The 18,424-nt window shown below is 51.2% G+C and overlaps 1 protein-coding gene across 2 annotated transcripts in view; it reads right to left on the bottom strand.

Annotated features, from left to right (window-relative positions):
• STX2 (syntaxin 2) overlaps positions 1 to 17,791 on the bottom strand; it is a 30,774-nt gene extending 12,983 nt beyond the window's left edge. Inside the window, exons 1-4 of one of the 2 annotated variants that reach the window (XM_075535060.1) lie at positions 17,576 to 17,791; positions 10,339 to 10,413; positions 4,914 to 5,013; positions 3,528 to 3,602 (exon numbers count right to left, since the gene is read on the bottom strand). In XM_075535060.1, the coding sequence (XP_075391175.1) occupies positions 3,528 to 3,602; positions 4,914 to 5,013; positions 10,339 to 10,413; positions 17,576 to 17,605 (280 nt within the window). In that variant the 5' untranslated portion in view covers positions 17,606 to 17,791. The remainder of the gene's footprint in view (positions 1 to 3,527; positions 3,603 to 4,913; positions 5,014 to 10,338; positions 10,414 to 17,575) is intronic. The other variant, XM_075535061.1, reaches the window with a different exon arrangement.
• Positions 17,792 to 18,424: the final 633 nt, after the last annotated feature.

Below are 18,424 nucleotides of genomic sequence, written 5' to 3'. Positions count from 1 at the left end.
TCACTGTGAGTTGGATTGCCTCGATGGGCTGAGTGATTCTTTGTGGTGAAGACTGAAAGTCCCAGAAAATCTGCATCGAGCCTCAGTGAACTGGAGTTGAGGTGATGGCAGTGGGCATGGCTTCTTGGTTTATTCTCTGTGGTGGGTGTTGTCATGATTATGCTGAGTCCACTGTGTGGACACTGTAAACCCTCTGCCATCTGGTTGATTCCAATCGTACTGACCCTACAGAACTGCCCCTCAGGGTTTGAGACAACTCGTCTTTACAGGAGCAGACTGCCTCATCTTTCTCCCTCAGACTGTTTGATGGGTTTGAACTGCCAGCCTTGTGGTTAGCAGCCACAGGCCTAATTCACAGCACCACCAGTGCTCATCATATGTGCACTACAGGATAACACAAAGGGGAGCTATGTAAGTGTCACTAAGAACCAGGATTGGGGCATGGCTGAAAGGAGATACAGATGTAATCCCTTCAAGTTACGTAAAAACCCTCAGTCTTTCATTTGACTTGGAAGTACCAGGGGGAATTCATGATTCACTTTCTCTTTAAAAAGAAAAAATATTAAAATGTTCTTGCTTTAGCCACTGAGAAGGCCTTGAAACAATGGCCAAGACACTGCATATATAGCAATATACTGTATCAAACAGTCAGAAAGCGTGGCTCTTATCTGGAACCCAACACAAAGTAACTGTACAAAACGATAAATACAATAATAACAATTATGAAACCACAGGGAAACGTAAACTCTGACTGGCTAGTAGTAAAAATATTAGACACAAGGAAGCTTCAAAGAGTTTGTGCAAAAACAGAATTAAAAGACAAATGGGTTGTATCCCTCAAGCTATACTCCACTGAGGTGAAGGCACTATTATAAGACAATGACACCAGTCATTTAGCCCACCCCTAAAGAGCTGAGGGTCCTGGAACTCAGCAATGTCGGTGCAGTATTTTTTACACTACTCGCTTACGAAAAATGGGTACCCTTTAAATATTTTTAAGGTTAGGAAACACAAAGTCAGAAGGAGCCAAATCAGGACTGCAAGGCAGGGGTCTAATGATTTTCCACCCAAACTCTCCCAGCCTGCCTGTGCTGATGAGAAGAGCGAGCAGGAGCCTGGTTGTGGTGAAGGGCTCTCTGGGAAAGATTTCCTGGGCACTTTCTGCTAAAGCAATGGCTAGCTTGCTCAAAACGCTTTCAAAATGAGTGGTTACCACTCTTTGGTGGCCAACAAGCAGAATGCCTTAAACATCCCCAAAACTACTGCCATGACCTCTGCATTTGACCAGTCTCTGGACCACTTCCATGGTGTTGTAGTCTTCGCTTTCACTGTGATTTGTCTTCAAGATCATGTTGGGGAAGCCATTATTTATCACCTGTTACAAGTCTTCCAAGAAATGCTATTTGTTTAAAATTTCCATTGACTGCTCTGCTTGTCTGCAGCTGGTCTGGGAGCAACAGTTTTGGCATCCCCATCGAGCTAAGCAGTTGCTCCATTTAACTTCTCAGTCAGAACTGGGTCATGCAGCCCAATCGGGATGTCTGTGGTGCTGGCTGTTGTTCCAACTCGGGCATGAACAAGTTCCATGGACATGGACGGCCTGCCAACGCAGCTGCAGCGTCCTTCTTAAAAGGAGCTGTCCATTTGTAAACCGCTGACTGCTTTGGGGCATTGTCCCCGTAGACTGTAGAGCCTCAACCATTTCACCATTCTTCCACCCTAGCTTCACCATACATTTGAGGTTTGCTCGTTTCGATGTTGCTCTCAAAGGGGCTCTTTTCAAACAGATGTCTTATCTTTCTTAGTGCCTCAAACGAGAGCCTGTTCAGATATGCTTTAATAAGCTGATTTTTTGTGCAAAGAAAAAAATTGAAATCCACGCATAGTTTTTTTTATTATATGAATCTTCCGTGAACTTTCTGAAGATCCCACATACTATATATGTTACAGGAGCCCTAGTATCACAGTCAAAAGTATGTGAGACTGAACAGCACCTAACAACAACAGCATCATAGTAGTTCCAGTGTTCGCTGCTAACCAAGGTGGCGGTTCAAACCCACCAGTCACTCTGCGGGAGAAAGATGTGATGGTGTGTTTCCACAGAGGCTACAGTCTCGGACTCCCAGTGGGCTGTTCTACTTGTCTTACAGAGTCACTATGAATTGGAATTGAATCAGTAACAACAGGGACGCCTTCTACATTAATTGTTTGTTAATGGTGTAATACTATTAAATAGCTGTAACTAATTCTATTTAGGTCTAGTAACAGTACAGAGACTATGGTTTCTGGGGAAAGCAGTCCCTGTCACCTGGACGACAGCAAGAGCTGAGGTGTGGACAGAGTGTGGGTCACACTCTCTGTTTGACATTTTCCACAATAAAAACCAAACACCCAAACCCACCAAGGGGTTTCCAGGTCTGTAAATCTTTTCAGAGAAGATAGCCTTAAATTTCTCCTGCAGAGCAGCTGGTGGGTTTGAACGCTCAATCTTTAGCAGAACAACACCCAAACCGCAGCCCCACCAGGGATCCTTTTTTCCATAGGGGGCTATTGTAGCTGTTGTTGTTTGAATCTGCACAGAAACCATTCTGTTTCGTAAAAATGAAGTACTCATTGTGCTTCTTGGTAAAAATGAAGTGCAATGTGTCTTCCTACAATATCCAAAAAAGCAGCACCTGCTTCAGTCCCATGTCCCCATCTACACACTCCCAGAAAGCACTGCTTCAAAACTGAGAAACAAGCACCCCAGAACTAAGGCTTACAAAAGTCTACCCCATGAAAGAACCGCCCAGCAAGATATGACAAAGTAACAATCTGTGGATTATCAAGGGCTCATGAGGGAGGGCGGAGCGGGGAGAGAGGGGAAAGAAAAAAAAGAGGACCTGATGCAGAGGGCTTAAGTGGAGAGCAAATGCTTTGAGAGTGATTAGGGCAAAGAACGTACGGATGTGCTTTATACAATTGATGTATGTATACGTGTGGATTGTGATAAGAGTTGTATGAAAAAAAGAGAAAAAAAGAGTTGTATGAGCCCCTAATAAAATATAAAAAAAGAAGATAAAAAGAAAATGATTAGGGCAAAGAATGTACGGATGTGCTTTATAAATTGATGTATGTATATGTATGGATTGTGATAAGAGTTGTATGAGCCCCTAATAAAATGTTTAAAAAGAAAGAAAGAAAGAACCGCCCAGAAGAAAACTGGCTATTCATCTTTCAGGTGATGTCACCTTCTCAAATAGCTGAAAGCTAGACAAAAACACAATAGAAACATAGAGCAATAAAGAGATTGACGATTTATAAGCAAGCACTTAATCAATCTTACTAAACTCCAAAATCTACGGGCTTGAAGCCAGCCGTAACCCTGAATCACATGTAGGCCGACAGGGCTCTAAGTACAGACAGGGCATTCATTTTAAAGTGGGCACCAACTGAATTTTGCAAGATAATCAGAGAGTGGTAAGTGGAAAGTTGCCAAGGAGAAGACAGCAGTGGCCATCTACCCGCCCCCACCCCCCCATACTTACACTTGAGCTTGGCTCGGACTTTATTGGCGGTTTTCTTGATTTCTTTGTTTAGATCTTCAAGGTTTTCTTTTATTTCTATAACAATACACAACACAATGGCATCTGAGTGATGGCATCCAACATGAGGACAGCAGAGACAGGACACCCCTGGTCAACATTCAAGGGGCACTGCCCTGCCTCAAGTGACGCGCCGGCTCTCTCTCCTGGGACACCAGAGAGTGCTCTGTGACGCACACTTGCTCGTGGAAGCTTGCTGGGGAGGTCCCGCCCTCTGTCTTAACAAGCCAATGGGGAGGGGCCTTTCTGGTGCAGCCCTGAGGGTGCACATCCCTGCCCACACTGACCCACAGAGGGCACAGCAGACAGATCCACTGGGGATGCCCTGTGCTGGGGAAGGCTGAGGGTTTCTCTTTTCCCAACAACTGTCCAATCAAGGCACATCGATGCCTGATCCACAAAGTCACTCCCCCCCAGGGTATGAGCCCAAGCTGGAGGGAGCTTGCCTGCTCCAAGGGCCTTGAGGGAGACCGAGGGGGGCAGCGGACACAGGGCACAGAGCCCAGTCCAAGGCAGCCAGCGGAAACCCATGTCCATTCCCTGGGAGGTGTTGTCCAGCTGAGAGTCAGCAGCCTCTGTGCTGACTCAACACCACGGTGACTAACGTGAGTCCCACACCTGCTAGGACTCCCCAAGCCCTGTGTGTCTGTGATGTGGGCAGCCACAGTATGGAAAAACCTGGACGCCATGACAATGATCAACATAGGCTGTTGAAAAAACTAAACCAACAGACATCCTGGACACAGGGCTGCCCCAGACCTTCAGGTCCATAAAGAAAGCCGTCTAGACCCAAGGGACGGCTGACGCCACAATGCATGACATTCTGCAAGGAATGCTGAGCCCACGGGTGCTGGAAGGAGACAGAGAGACTCCCCAGAGCCCGTAGAGGAGAAGTCCTGCCCTCGCACAGGGCCTCCTAACCGAGTATTGTTTGTGAAGGCCACCCACCTGTGGAGCTTCTGCTGCAGCAGCACCCTCATATGTGCTCCCTCCAGTCCCTGGCCCCTGGCCACTCTGAGCACCCAGCACCATCACTGCTGTGGGACTCCGGGCGACCACAGCTGGACACCAGGGTCTTGTGAGGCTCTGACGAGGCCGAGAGCCACACCAAGAGTCAGAGTCCCTAAGGCTGTGCGTCTCTAGGTACCAGGACTGTCACTGCTCCCCCGTGGGTAGTTCAGGCAGTCAGGGAGGAAGCAGCTGTGTGTCCAGAGAGAGACAAAGAGACGCTCTCAGAGACCCTCGGGGGCGCACACACACAGAGACGCACGCGGGTGTACATGCGCACACACAGGTGTACATGCACACACGTGTAAGGCCCAAACGTACTTCCTTCTGGATTGGGTGCAGAAAGGATGATGCTGTGGTTCTTCTTGACTTCTTCCACAAACTGGGCAATCTTGGCGATGCTGTTTCTAATCTCCTCCACCTGGAAGGCAGAGAAAGTCAAGGCCACAGCAGGAAATCCAAGACCACTGCAGGGGTGTCCGGTGGGGGAGGGGTGAACAAGTACCACATGAAGATGTAGCGCCTCCCATCTCACAGAGAGACCTGCCCCATCTCTGTGTCTCTGTGACTGACCCACTTCAGCCAGTCCTGATCAGAGAGACACTGGTGGGAGGCTGAGACCTCCGCCCTTGGTATCTTTCCAGCCTGGAGCTGACATGGCTGGATTGTCAGGTCCATGGGGACAGTGACACTAGGGAGGAGCACACCTCTTAGCTTCAACAACCCTCTGAGATCCAAGGAGCAACAGTTGCCCACGGACAATGCTGAGAGGGTTCCAAAAGTGGGGGCAGTGGAGACAATGGGAACCATGGGGGCGTGGGGCAGGGTGGGGAGATGCTACATTGAAGGGACTTGGACTTGGTGCAAGTAATGAGATGAAACAAATGTGTATGAATGTACGAATTGTTGGGTGTCCGACTGATGATCTGCTCTGTAGACTTCGGTGGTTCTAACCCACCAGCTGCTAAGCAGCAGTTGAAAGAGGTAGCCGTCTGCTTCTGGGACAGTTCTGCTCTGCCTTATGGGCAGTGTGGGGCAGGATGGACTCCAAGGCAGAGGCCCCGCTGAGCTCGCTGACGGTCAGCTTTCAGTGAGGTGCTGAGAGCTGTCCTCTGACACTCAGTCTCAACAAGCCGGTGTTCTTTGCCACACAATTGCCAAAGGGGTGCAAGGCACACTCTTCAAAGGCCTGTGTGGCCTAAACAACAGGCCTCGGGGCCTCGGGACACACCAGCCACGGACTGCCTGTCCTTGGGGTTTCCTGGAGGAAGCAACCTGGCAACATCGGATCCTGGCCCTGTGAGACCTGGTGTGTCTATTTGTTACAGCAGCAGTCGGAAGCCAACTCACAAAACACCACAGAGGTGTTTATGGAGAGAACACTTGTCTCCCAAATAGAAATCCATTCATGAACAGAGTATTGTGCATTTCTAGATTCTCATCTCCACTGCAGTGTCTGGCCTGCTGCCCCCGCCCCCCCCCCCCCCCCGCCCAGGCTTCCCTGTGGGTCAGGAACCTGAGCGTGGAGAGGCAAACAGCTGATCCCTGAGCTAGACAGCTGGGACTGCGAGGGCCCGTAGACTCTGCCCTGTCACCGCGGCAGTGAGTTCAAGTGCTTCAAGTGTGAGCTCACCCTGTCACTCAGAGCTCATCACAGGGCAAAACCCATGTCTAGGTGGGCCACGAAGCTCAAAGCCCTGCCGTCCAAGGGTCTGGTGTTGTGTGACCACCTGGACCTTATGTGAGGGGCTCAGGGTCCCGTAAGGTCCCCGGTCCAAGCCCAGATACAACAAAGATCACAGCATTGCAAAAGAGTCTAACAGGGACAGGAACCCATAGCCATCAAAACCTGCAGCCGTTATTTCACCAGAGCCCAGTGATTGTAGTGGAATTTTATGCTCCTTCACTTCCAGTATAATTTCATTTCAGTCATCCTGTAAACACAACACCTTCAAACTGAAAATAGGTCTTTTAAAATATCTGCTGCTTCACAACGAGGGCCTCACCCAAGTAAAGATACTTTGGTTTCAGGAAACAGGCCTGTGTGTCCCTCCGGCCATCTTGGAAGGACCGTTTCTAAAGAGAATTCTACGTGTCAAAAGCAGCCGCGGAGACAACATCGGGCCCCTGACAATAAACAGCCTGCTGTGACTCCAGAAGAAAAGGAAGCTGTGGACCTCAGCACCCACAGGGACGTCCCGCTGCCACAATGGTGCCAGCTCCCGCTGCACCGGGAGTCCTCACACAGGGTCTCTCCTTGTCTTCGGAGCTGAAGGCGTTTTCTAGAAGTGAGTTGCTGTCAGCACACATCCATTGTGGAGAGGCTGTTTTAGACACCGGCTGTGGAATCGGTTGGGCTCCCAGCAGGCAGAAACTAGAACTTACCCGACCATCCACATTAGTCCCAACTGGCCCCTGCCTTCCTGACACACCCACGAACCACCAGTGACGGTGGTCCAGTCCAGTCCAACTCATGGTGACCTCGTGTGACCGTGAAACGCACCTGGATTTTCTAGCCGGCTCTTTCTCCATAGAGATGTGTGAACCACTAACATTTTGGTCAGTGGCTGAGGGCTGAACTGCTGGGGCCACGAGGGCTCCTTACACACCACAGCAAAGGTGCCTCCGTCCTCGTTTAACGACTACAGTTTAGTTTCAATGAATTACGCTGTATACTCTCTGTGCTGAATCCAGCAACAACATGTAATGCTAGGAGGTTCTTTAAAATAAGAATACATTTTTACAGAGTTGTGTCTGGGTAAAGCCAAAAGCTATACCGACTGCCATCATGTCACTGCCAACTCAGAGCAAGCCCACATAGGGTTTCGGAGACGGCCCACCTTGAGAAGTGCAGACAGACTCATCTTTCTACCTCGGAGAATCCGCAATGGCACGTGGCCTCTGAGCACCCAGGGAAAGGAGGTGAGAATGGAAACATAGTGATGTGGCAAAGGGGGGCGGGAGTCTTAAAGACAATAAAAAGCATCTCGTTTCCAAGGAGTACCAGCAGAAATCTAGCGGTCCTTGTAAGGTGCCTTCAAGCCGGTTCTGACTCGTAGTGACTCGATTTGTAACAAAGGTAAACACTGCCTGGTCCGCAACCCCCTCACAATCGTCGTTAGGTCTGAGCCCACTGCTGCAGCCACAATGCCCATCTAGTACTGTCACCAAAGTCAATTCTTGTAGCTCACAATGTCATTTGTGTTTTCCCCACTAGATCAAAACCAGGAACTATAAGCAATCCTTGACATCCGCTGACCACACCGGCACTGGGTATTATTTCATCAAGGACAGCATGTTATGTATGTTCAAAGCCCTACATCAGCAGACCGAGCAGGATGCGTTCCAGGAGTACAAACGCCAAAACCAGTGCATTTTAGCTGAGGCACGAACAAGATCCATCCTGAAAGTGAAGCTTCCACCATTAAAAACATAAGCTGGGGACACGTTATTTTTCATCAGAGTGACAAAGGCAAGAGATCTGTGCTGGGACTCTAGAACCCCTGCAGAATGTGATCCAAGAGTCTGCCGATGGTGCGAGGCATGGAACAAGGGAAGGCACCGGGAAGGCAGGTCAGATCTGAGAGCCGCTGTTCCAGATGTGGCGACCTGAGCCCTTCACTCAGGGCAATGGCCATACTGACCAGTGACCACATCTCAGCTATCTAGTGCCGATGTAACAAAAACAGCAGAGTGGCTTGGTTTGCTCGTTAGGTGCTGTCCAGGCAATTCCAACTCGCGACAGCCCTGTGCCCAACAAAACAAGCCACTGCCCAGTCCTGCAATGTCATCACAATTGCCATGAATGAGCTCACTGGTGCATCTTCTGTCGGTCCATCTTCTGGACGGTCTTTGCCAAGCATGACGTCCTTTTCCAGGGACGGGGCCCCGCTAATGGCCTGTCCAGAGTAAATGAGCCAGAGTCCTGCCATCCTCACTCCTGAGGAGCATCCTAGCTGTACTTCTTCCAAGACAGAGAGGTTTGTGCTTTCATGGTACTTTTTACATTCTCCTCCAGCACCATCGTTCAAATGCTTCGATTCTTCTTCACCCTTCCTTATGCATTGCCAACTTTTACATGCCCATGAAGTGACTGGAAATACCATGGCTCGGGGAAGCTGCACCTTAGTTCTCAAAATGATACCTGATGTAGTTAAAGTTTATTGTGCCAACCTGGCCGATAAACACATGTGGGGTTAATTGAAGAGGGGCGGAGAGATAAATGGCTTGGTGAGCCTCGCCTTTCTATTCTCCGGTCTCTTGCTTTGTGATGGTCGGACCAAGGTGCAGCTGCCTTAGTCTGTTCCCGGCTTCAGCAGGCAAGGCTCACTTCCTGTGAGACATCCCCAAGGAGAAGTCACATGGACCTACCCTGATGCAGCCCTGGATACTGGAGCGCCGTGTGGAGACTCCTGCCAGTGCTGAGACGCTTATACGCTCACTGACTTGGCTTTCCTCCTGCAGTCGGCATCATTGTGTGTGTTTTGTGAAATGGAGGAGGACTTTGTGGATTGGTGTCGGACATATGGGTTAATGTTGGACTTGTGGGCTTGGGCAGCACTGGGTTGGGATGTTTTCTTGATGTGCACTTAATCTTTATATAAAAATTTCTCTTATACATGAATTTCTGTGGATTTGTTTCTCTAAGTACCCAAACACAATACCCTTGCTCTCCCATATGTTAAGAAGCAAAAATTTGCAATAAGTTGTTGGCTTTCTTGGCTATTGCTTCCCTTGTTGATCCAAAGAAAAGGAAATCCTTAAAAACAAATTCAATCTTTTTTTCCAATGACCGTGATGTTGTCTATGGGTCCACTTGTAAGAATTTTGGTTTTCTTTACACCAAGTTGTAATCCATACTCAAGGCAGCAGTTTAGAATAAATAGGAATTTATTCTATCACAGATTAGAAGTTCAAAGTCAGGGGCCCAGATATAGGGAAAGCCTTTCTCTGTGGGTTCATTTTCATCAACCTTCCTCTGGGTCTAAGAGGTTCCCAGAACAAAGACCCTGGGTCCAACAGGCGTGCTCTGCTCCAAGCTCTTCTTCCTAGGTGGTAGTCCAGCCCTCCCATCTCTGCTTACTCGTTTAATCTCTTTTATATCTCAAAGGAGCTCAGCTAGATATAATCTAATCCTGTAGATTGATTGCATCCTGCCTCGTTAAGATAACTGCCTCATTACCATCATAGAGGTGATGATTTACAACCCATAAAGCTTACATCAGAGGAATAACTGGAGTACAATACTGAGAATTGTGGCCTGGATCACCCAACTCAACCCACACAACCTGGCAGTACAGCGCACACTTGCTTCTGTGTACAGAGATGACTTGGGGGAAGGCCCTAAGATCAAGTACTATCTACCAGCACCTCCAAACACCCCCAAGAAGAAGGCCAGCATCACCAGCAGACAGACCCTCCTTGCCAAGCGGGCCCTGAGCTGGAGCAGAGCTCTCACGGGAAGAGGGTGGGCTGCTGCATGCCACCTACCCAGTTCCACTGTTCCTGCCCCACCTGCCAAGGCGATCACCAGCAACAACAATTGGCTTTTCTCCTCAGTGTTTCCGGAGCACTGAAAAGACTAGAGGAATGTATGTGATTCACACAGCAATGTCTACGATGCTTCACTTAACTGATGATTACAGCAGCGCCCCATTTGATAACTGCAGTTACACCAACCCCATTACATCAGCACTAAAGAGGGAGGCTGACAGCGGGGATGGGTGTATCAGTGAACAGCTCTTACCTGATGGAAGAATTCATCCATAAAATGGTCCTTTTCAACCACAACACTCGTGTCTCCATCGTCATTTTTCCGACACTGAAATGGAAAATATAACATGAAAGATTCCAGTGCTTTTTAAAAAGCCTTTATAAATTCAAGCCTCAACAGTGCATGGAGAGACAACAGCTGCTCGATACCTACAAGACCTCAAGTCATTCTTCGACTAAACGGGAACTGTCACTGCCACGCCTGCCACTGAACTCAGCTGCACTGTCACCGAAGAGACTGTAGAGGGACAGAGGGTGTGAAGCTATGGAGCCCAGCATGCATTGTATTTCTGTTCAAATCATTTTATTGGGGGCTCATACAACTCTTATCACAATCCATACATTACATCAATTGTGTACAGCACATTTGTACACTCACCCTCATCATTCTCAAAACATTTGCTCTCCACAGAGTGCATTTTAGAACCCTTCCTTCTCACACCTGACAGGTCAGCACAGCACATCCCATAAGAGCCCTGGTCAGACAGAGAGGCTGGGCTACTAACCAAAAGATCGGGGCTTTGAACCCATCAACCAGTGGGAGAAAGATGAGATCGTCTGTACCCACAGAAACTCAGCCTCAGAAACCCTACTGAGCAGTCTGCACTGTCCGGCAGGGTCTCCAGGAGTCAGAACCAAATAAACGGACTGAAAAAAATTCTCAATTAGAAAGAAGAGAAAAAAGAAAAGTCCTCAGCACCAGGGGAGAAGAGACAATAAATGAAGACCTGAGGAAATGGACGCTGACTAGCAGTAAGGACCAGTGAAGCAAGAGGGGCTGGAGAGGCTGGGCAGAGGGCTGGTGAGGCTGGGCAGAGGGCTGGAGAGAGGCTGGAGAGAAGATAGGCAGAGGGCTGGAGAGAGGCTGGGTAGAGGGCTGGTGAGGCTGGGCAGAGGGCTGGAGAGAGGCTGGAGAGAAGATGGGCAGAGGGCTGGAGAGAGGCTGGAGAGAAGATGGGCAGAGGGCTGGTGAGGCTGGGCAGCATGGGGGAGCAGAGGCCATACCCGGTGAGTCAGCGGGACTCCAGCCTGAGGGAAGCTGAGGTGGTAGTGGGGGGAAGCTGAGGTGGTAGTGGGGCGCAGCATTTCCACTCCCTTCTTAGAAACACCAAGTAAAGTCTTTGCCCATCAGAGGCCTGAGGTGACAGCTTCACTCTCACAACGAGGGAATCACTGGGACACAGACATCCACCAACACTGAGCCTGGAAGAGTCTGGGAATGAGGATCCCTGGGACATAAGCATGTCTTGGAAGCACTACAAAACCTCTCCTGTGTCCACTCAGGACCATGGCCATCCATCTCATGATCAATCCTGACCCCCACTGTGTGTGTGTGTGTGTGTGTGTGTGTGTGTGTGTGAAAGAGAGAGAGAGAGAGAATGATTAAGCACTGGGATGCCAGCCAAAAGTTCACCAATAGGTCAGTGGTTCAAACTCACCCCGCACTCTGCAGAAAACAGACCTAGCAATAATCTGTTGCCGTAAAGACTACAGTCTAGGAAATCCAATGGGCAGCTTTACTGTGGCATGGGGCATAACAGTGAGTCAGAACCCACCCCAAATTCCCCAATGACATGATGCAAATATAAAGATTGCCAGGTGGTCAATCCCTGCAGGACACCACGCATGGTAGGGGGTCAGTGAAAGAGGAAGCCGCTCAAGGAGATGGGCAGACACTGTGGCTGCAACAATGGGCTCAGACATGGCAAAGAACCAACTCTACTAGAACAGCCCACCACCAACCCCCGCCATTGCCACCGCCCCCCGGCACTGAGATTCAGCTCTGCCCCCTCACCTCTGGGGCCCCAAGTAGAAGTGCAGGGCAGTGGTGTGTCCATAGTGGCATGCTCCCCTTCCCTGAGGGTCTGGGTTTGATTCTTGGCCAGTGCACCTGCCACTGGGAGAAATGCTGGCTCGCTCTCTCCATCCAGAGGAGGAAGAGGTGGGCTGGGAAGCCGAGGCAGGGCCACTCTGAGTCCCAGCCAGCTAGACCGCAGTGCATTTCATGGAGTTGGTGGTGAACCTTTGTTCACTGATTGTGTGTGTTCTCAGTGTGGCATCCAGTAAACAGGAGGCGATCAGCAGCTAAGTTGGTGGAAATGAAGTTACATGTCGGTTTTTGACTGTGTGGGGCAGTTTCCAGTGCCTGTTTAGTTCAATGGTCAGTTGTACTCGGCAGACAGCTTCACGGCGGGTCCAACAAGGAGGCACTAAGGCGACGTGCAGGAAAAGATCTGGAATGAGTGGTGCCCTGCACCAGCCAGGGCTGGTGGCCAAAGCTGTCACAGAGCCTCCCTACACAAAGCAAACTTCAGGCCCTCCCTGGGGTCGGCCAGTACCCAGAGGTGGCCTGGAGCACCCCAAGGTGGGCATCTCTGACCTGGCCACTATGAGAACATTGCTTCAGCCTGGCCAGAGCCCCACCTCAGGGTGAGCCTATCAGGGCTCGAGTTCATACACCATGCAGGAAATGCCCAGGCTTTCTGAGGGACTGCCAGAAATGTGAGCCCCCATGCAGGCAGGGCAGGGGGCTGGGAGCAGGCAGTGGGGCGAGGGCATTTCAGGAGCCCAGTGCTGACCTGGAGCTATAGCCCAGTATATGTGGGGAGGCCACCAGGGAGGACGGACAGTGTGATGGAGGGCTGACATTTCGATTTCTGACTCGTTAACTCAGAGACCGGAAGCTAAAATCGAGTTCTCAACCTTCCTAATGCCGCGGCCCTTTCATACAGTTCCTCATGTTGTGGTGAACCCCCAACCACAAAATTATTTTCGTTGCTACTTCATCACTGTAAGTTTGCTACTGTTATGAATCGGGGGACTCAAAGGGGTCAGGGCCCACAGGTTGAGAACTGCTGCCTTACAGAGATCAAAAGGGATACATCTCTGGAAGCAAGCAGAGAAACCCAGGTTCCCGCTGTGGGAAACTGTTGCAGGGGATCAATGGAATGTAAAAGCTTGGCAGGACTGAGTACACTGTGAAATTCTACACGACACCTACCCAAAACAAAACAAACCAAAGCCGTCTGCTGTCAAGTCATTCACTAAGTCCCACTGCCCCTGTGGGTTTCTAAGACTGCAAATCTTTATGGAAGCTGCCTGCCATCCTTTCCAGGTTCAAACCGCTTCCTTTATGTTTAGCAGCCCAGCATGTAACCCACTACCACCACCATGGCGCTGCACACAAAATGCTAAGCAGGGTAGACGCACTTTGTATTTTGTTTCAGTGAACAATTTAAGGAGAAAGGAATTCTTGTTTTAAAATTAGGGACTGAGTCTTTACTGCATAGCATCTCGAAGGACATGAGCTACTGTGTGGCCAAAGGAATAACTTGAATATATCTGAGTCGAGTTTGTCCTGCCCTATAAAGCTTTGAACTTGAAATTCAAAGCCTTGCACTCAAGGATTAGAGTACTGTCATAGTCTCATTGCCCTTAGATCTGGAAATGAACACCACACAGCTATTATAAGGAGCTCTAGTGGTGCTGTGGGTTAAGGATTGGACTGCTAATCACAAAGTCAGCAGTTCAAACCCGCCAGCCAGTCCAAGGGAGAAAGACGAGGCTGTCTCCTCCTGTACACATTAGCAGGCTTAGAAACCCACAGAGGCTGCTCTGTGCTGTCCTATAAGGTGCCTATATCCCATTAGAGTCAAAATCAACTTGATAGCAATGGGTTTTGTTTGTGTTTGTGTTTGGAGATTCTTGGTGGTGCTGTGGGCTAGGTGATAAGCTAACCACAAAGTTGGCAGTTCACAAACACCAGCCACTTCAAGGGAGAAAGAGGAGGCTGTCTGCTCCCATAAAAATCTACCATTTCAGAACGGGACTCGGGGTAGTGGATGAGATTTGTGGGTACAGCCCTGTGTTTCTGTGTGTGGGCTGTGTAAGTTTACAATCTGTCTATTCAGTCTTGTGTTTCTCATCACGCAAACAAGCCCCACAGCTGTGACCTGTAGCGCCTCTAGTCTCAAGCACAGCAAGCATATTCTTTTGCATACAAGAATTCTGGAACTGAAGTAACCGAACCACGTCTGGGGTCATCATCTCCTAGAATGTGGCCGTTGTGTTGGTTTTTGACTCAGAGTGAGGCCTAGTGGTGCAGTGGTTCAGCACTGGCAGTTGGGACCCGCCCAGTGACTCTGAAGGAGAAAAGGCTGGCATCTGTCCCCATAAAGATGACGACCACCTAGTAAACCCTACAGGGTAGCTCTATGCCGTCACTGTCGGAGTCAGCTCAAAGGGACCGGGAGACCCTGGCTAACCTAAAGGAGCCCTAGTGGCACAGTGGTTAAGTATTTAGGTACTAATGGAAAGGCTGGTAGCCCTCAGAGCGAGATGAGGCTGTCGCCCTCCAAAAAGGCTGACAGCCTCGCCTCTGACCTACAGGGTAGAGGAGAGTCCGGAGTCCCCGGAGGTGGTGGGTCCCCTTGAGTGAGGTGGTGAGTAATCTTTTCCTGAGGAGGAAGCATCAGGAACGAAGGAGGGGAACGTCTCGGAGGCGTCACAAAGCTGGGAGTGTTGACAGTGCAAATGAGGTGTGCTCACTAATCGATCTGAAACACTGAACTTCGCCTACAGAAAAACCGCAGACCCTTAGAAACACGCTGCTGGGCAGACGGTTTACTCTGGATGGCCGCAGGGCGTGGGGGATCTCACTGAAATGTTCCTATCTAGCAACTCAGATAGGTTTTGAAAGTCAAAATTTATTAAGAAAGATCTCAAACTTCATTTCAAATTAACATTCTATGCTCGGGAAAAGGTTTCGTTTGGTTTTGGTTTTAATAACTTCCTGAGAATGCACAAAGACAGTAAATAGCAGAGCTCTTATAAATACCCATCACTTGCTTCCTCCCACCTCCTCCCAAACTTCACAGGCAGATCACCTCAGGTGCACCCCCTGCCTTGAAGACAAAGGCAAGCCCCCTGCTACTATCCTTGCTTTACAGTCGGGGAATTGTGGGTCTTGGGAGTTTTGAAATCAACCCAGGATGAGACACCTCCACTGATATGCTAAGTCTTATCACCTAACACAGGACAGTATCAGACTCTGTGGGCCACTTCTGAAGTTCTAGAACACACACTCAGCCACTTTGAGACTTATTTTACTTCTTACTGCCCCGTCAACATCTCTTCATTTCACAATTACCTGAGCTCCGATCCTGGGGCACCCAGTCAGACAGCACAGGACTCAGTCACCTGCGGGGTTCCACAGCAAAGCTCGGCACATCTGACCATTCACAAAGGGGGAACCCACTGCGGTCCAGTTGATTCTGACTCAGGGCAAGCCTGTAGGACAGCGCAGAACTGCTCCTTGGCATTTCCAAGACCGTTCATCTTTACAGGAGCAGAGAGCCTCATCTTTCTCCCTCAGAACACTTGGTGGGTTTGAACTGCCTGCCTTGAGGTTAGCAGCACAAAGTGTAGCCCACTGCACCACCAGGGCTCCATTATAAGATTACAGCCTGGGAAACACTCAGGTGCGGGTCCTGCAGGGTCCTGAGTGGGCATCCTAGGCTCTTAACAGGGATGCCCTTGGGCAGGCGGGCTTCCAGTCCCCGCTGAAGGTGGCAGAGGCTAGAAGTGTACAAGACCTAACAAAATGGGAAAGTGCAGCAGTAATTACTACCCATGATCTTAATTAGGTGTGTGTGGGGGGGTATCATTAGCTCCTTGGGCGAAAACATTCCCAGTCTGGAGTGTTTGAGCAGCTTCCACTCTGGATTTGGCACTTCTGGCTCACAGAACCGGCATCTGCAAGCAGAGTGGATCGGTGGCCTGCAATGGGGGCAGAACATCCCCAATGAACATGCCAAAACCAGCATTTCAGGCCAGGAAGTCAGCAAAAGGGGGTCAAGCACGGGTGTTGGTACAAAAACTCAGACCCTTGAGAGGGAAGGGGCAACTAAATAAAGATGTCCAAAAGAGACTGTGGCTACAGGCAGCCCTCAGAGGTTCTGCAGTCCAGGTCAGGTCCAGCAGTGAGGCGAAGGTGGCAATGGAGCCGGACACCTGCGCTTTTTGGTTCCCCGGGGGAACTGAACGTTGCATAGACACGGTCTATGAAGTATGTGGTAGCCTTATGGTGACAGAGATGTGGAAACAACCTTAAAGGAGCACAGACATAGAGTGAGCACACGCTGCCGTAAAATGGGCGCCCAGAGACCTTCCTGATGTAGGGTCGTCCCAAACCTTCCATGTGTTTAAAAAAAAACATGGAATCTGCAAAATACAATAACTAAGGTCCGCCTATAAACACATACACAGAGCAAACTGCCCACCGGGAGCTCATGAGAGACAAGCTGCTCCCCAACCCCCAGCAGCCAGCACACACACTTGCTCACCCACACATCTACTGAGCACCCCACAAAGCGCAAGATAGGCGAGGGAGACCCGGGGCAGAGTGGAGGGCAGGCCGCCCGCTCCTGCCAGCACCCTAGGGTGGGCCCTGCAGCAGTTACACACACACAAGTTCTGGCCCTGATAAGGGCAGTAAAGCTGACAGAAAAGGGTGCTCCCACCCATAAGAGGGGGTTCTCTCCCACAACGGGGGTGGAGCAGGGAGTGGGGGGTCCTGCCGGAAAAAGGAGATTAGTGCTGAGATCTGGGTAGTACTGTCAAAGGGGCAAGCATGGGAGCAAGATGAGCCTACCCCTTACCAGCCAAGGAAGTGAGGTCACCAGCTGTGCCCACTGGGAGCGGGAGTGGGGCCTGGAGAGGGGCTGTGGTCTGGGAAGCCCCCTGGGACTCTACCCACCCACTCCGGCCCCTACATCCCTGACCTGGGATCCCCCTCCCAACCAAGCCCTTCCCTCCAAGGTCTAGAGCACCCCTCTCTTCCTTTCCTAATCTGAGACCCCTCCTTCCATCTGGGCCCCTCCCTCTGACCCGTTCTCCCTCACCAGGGCACCTCCTTTCTTGGTCTGGGACCCCCTCTCACTCGGCCCCTCCCGCCCTGGCCTGGAAGCCCATCTCCCCCTCAGCTCCTCCCTCCCTAGCCTGGGACCCTCTCTTCCAGGGCCCCTCCCTCTCTGTCCTGGGACCCCCTATTCGACCTCTCCTTCCCTGTCCTGGGGCCCCCCTCTTCCACCCAGGCCACCTCTTCCTTGAACTGGAGCCCCCTTTCCTCTCAGCCCGGCCCCTCCCTGCCTCGGGCCTCCCGCTGGACCCGCCCAGCCCAAACCGCTATCTGCTGGGGCCGGCTCGCTCACCGCCGTCAGGTCCGGCAGCCGGTCCCGCATTCCCCGGCCGGGCGGCGCGCCCCGCCGCTCACGCTGCCCGCCCGGAGGCAAGCCGGACGCAGGGACTCAGTCGCGTCGTCGCCTCAGTCGCAGCAGTCTCGGTCAGTGCCCGCCCGGCCGCCACCCTCCTCCCCTCCGGGCGGCGCTGCCACGGCAACCGACCGCTGCTGTGCGCGTGCGCGGCCGCCGCCCGCGAACTCCCTGCGGGAATGCCGCGACCGGAGGCGGGGCCTGGCACGAAGGGGAGGAGCCTGAAGTGGGAGGTCGTGGCTGGAAGTGAAGCGGCGGCACGAGTGGGACGGGATGGGTTCTGCCGGAGTAAGTGAGCCGGCAGGGGCAAGGAGTGAAGGAGGCAAAGTTGGGGAATAGGGGCGGGGTCTGGGATTGGGAGGGGCCTTGAGTGAGGGGCGGGGCCTAGAAGATAACGGGACCCTGGGTGGGTGGGCGTGGTCTTAGTGGGAAGAAGTCCAAGGCCGGGGCGGAGCCTGGAGTGAAGGGGGCAAAAGCAGGGGCAGGGATGGGGCGGGGCCTTAAGTAAGGGGCGGGGCCAGGAGAAGAGAACGGGGCGGGAGCGGGATGGGAGGGGTGGGGCTGCGTAAATGGCCAGGGCCTGGGCAGCTTAGAACCCGGACCTGCCGGCGGCGTGGGTCCAGTTATGCTGCCACCTCTCTCCAATTGCCCCCTCAGATCCAAATACCACTTATTCCTCTTGATGGGTGCTGTTTCTTTCACACACACGCCCCTTGGTTTTATTTATGGGAAAACAGGCCATCTGCAACACGAAGAGGTCAGAAATTTTAAACCACCAGCCACTCCCAA

Source organism: Tenrec ecaudatus, chromosome 16 (assembly GCF_050624435.1).
Source record: "Tenrec ecaudatus isolate mTenEca1 chromosome 16, mTenEca1.hap1, whole genome shotgun sequence".
Taxonomy (NCBI): Eukaryota; Metazoa; Chordata; class Mammalia; order Afrosoricida; family Tenrecidae; genus Tenrec; species Tenrec ecaudatus.
This window is presented reverse-complemented; position numbering and strand designations above follow the sequence as displayed.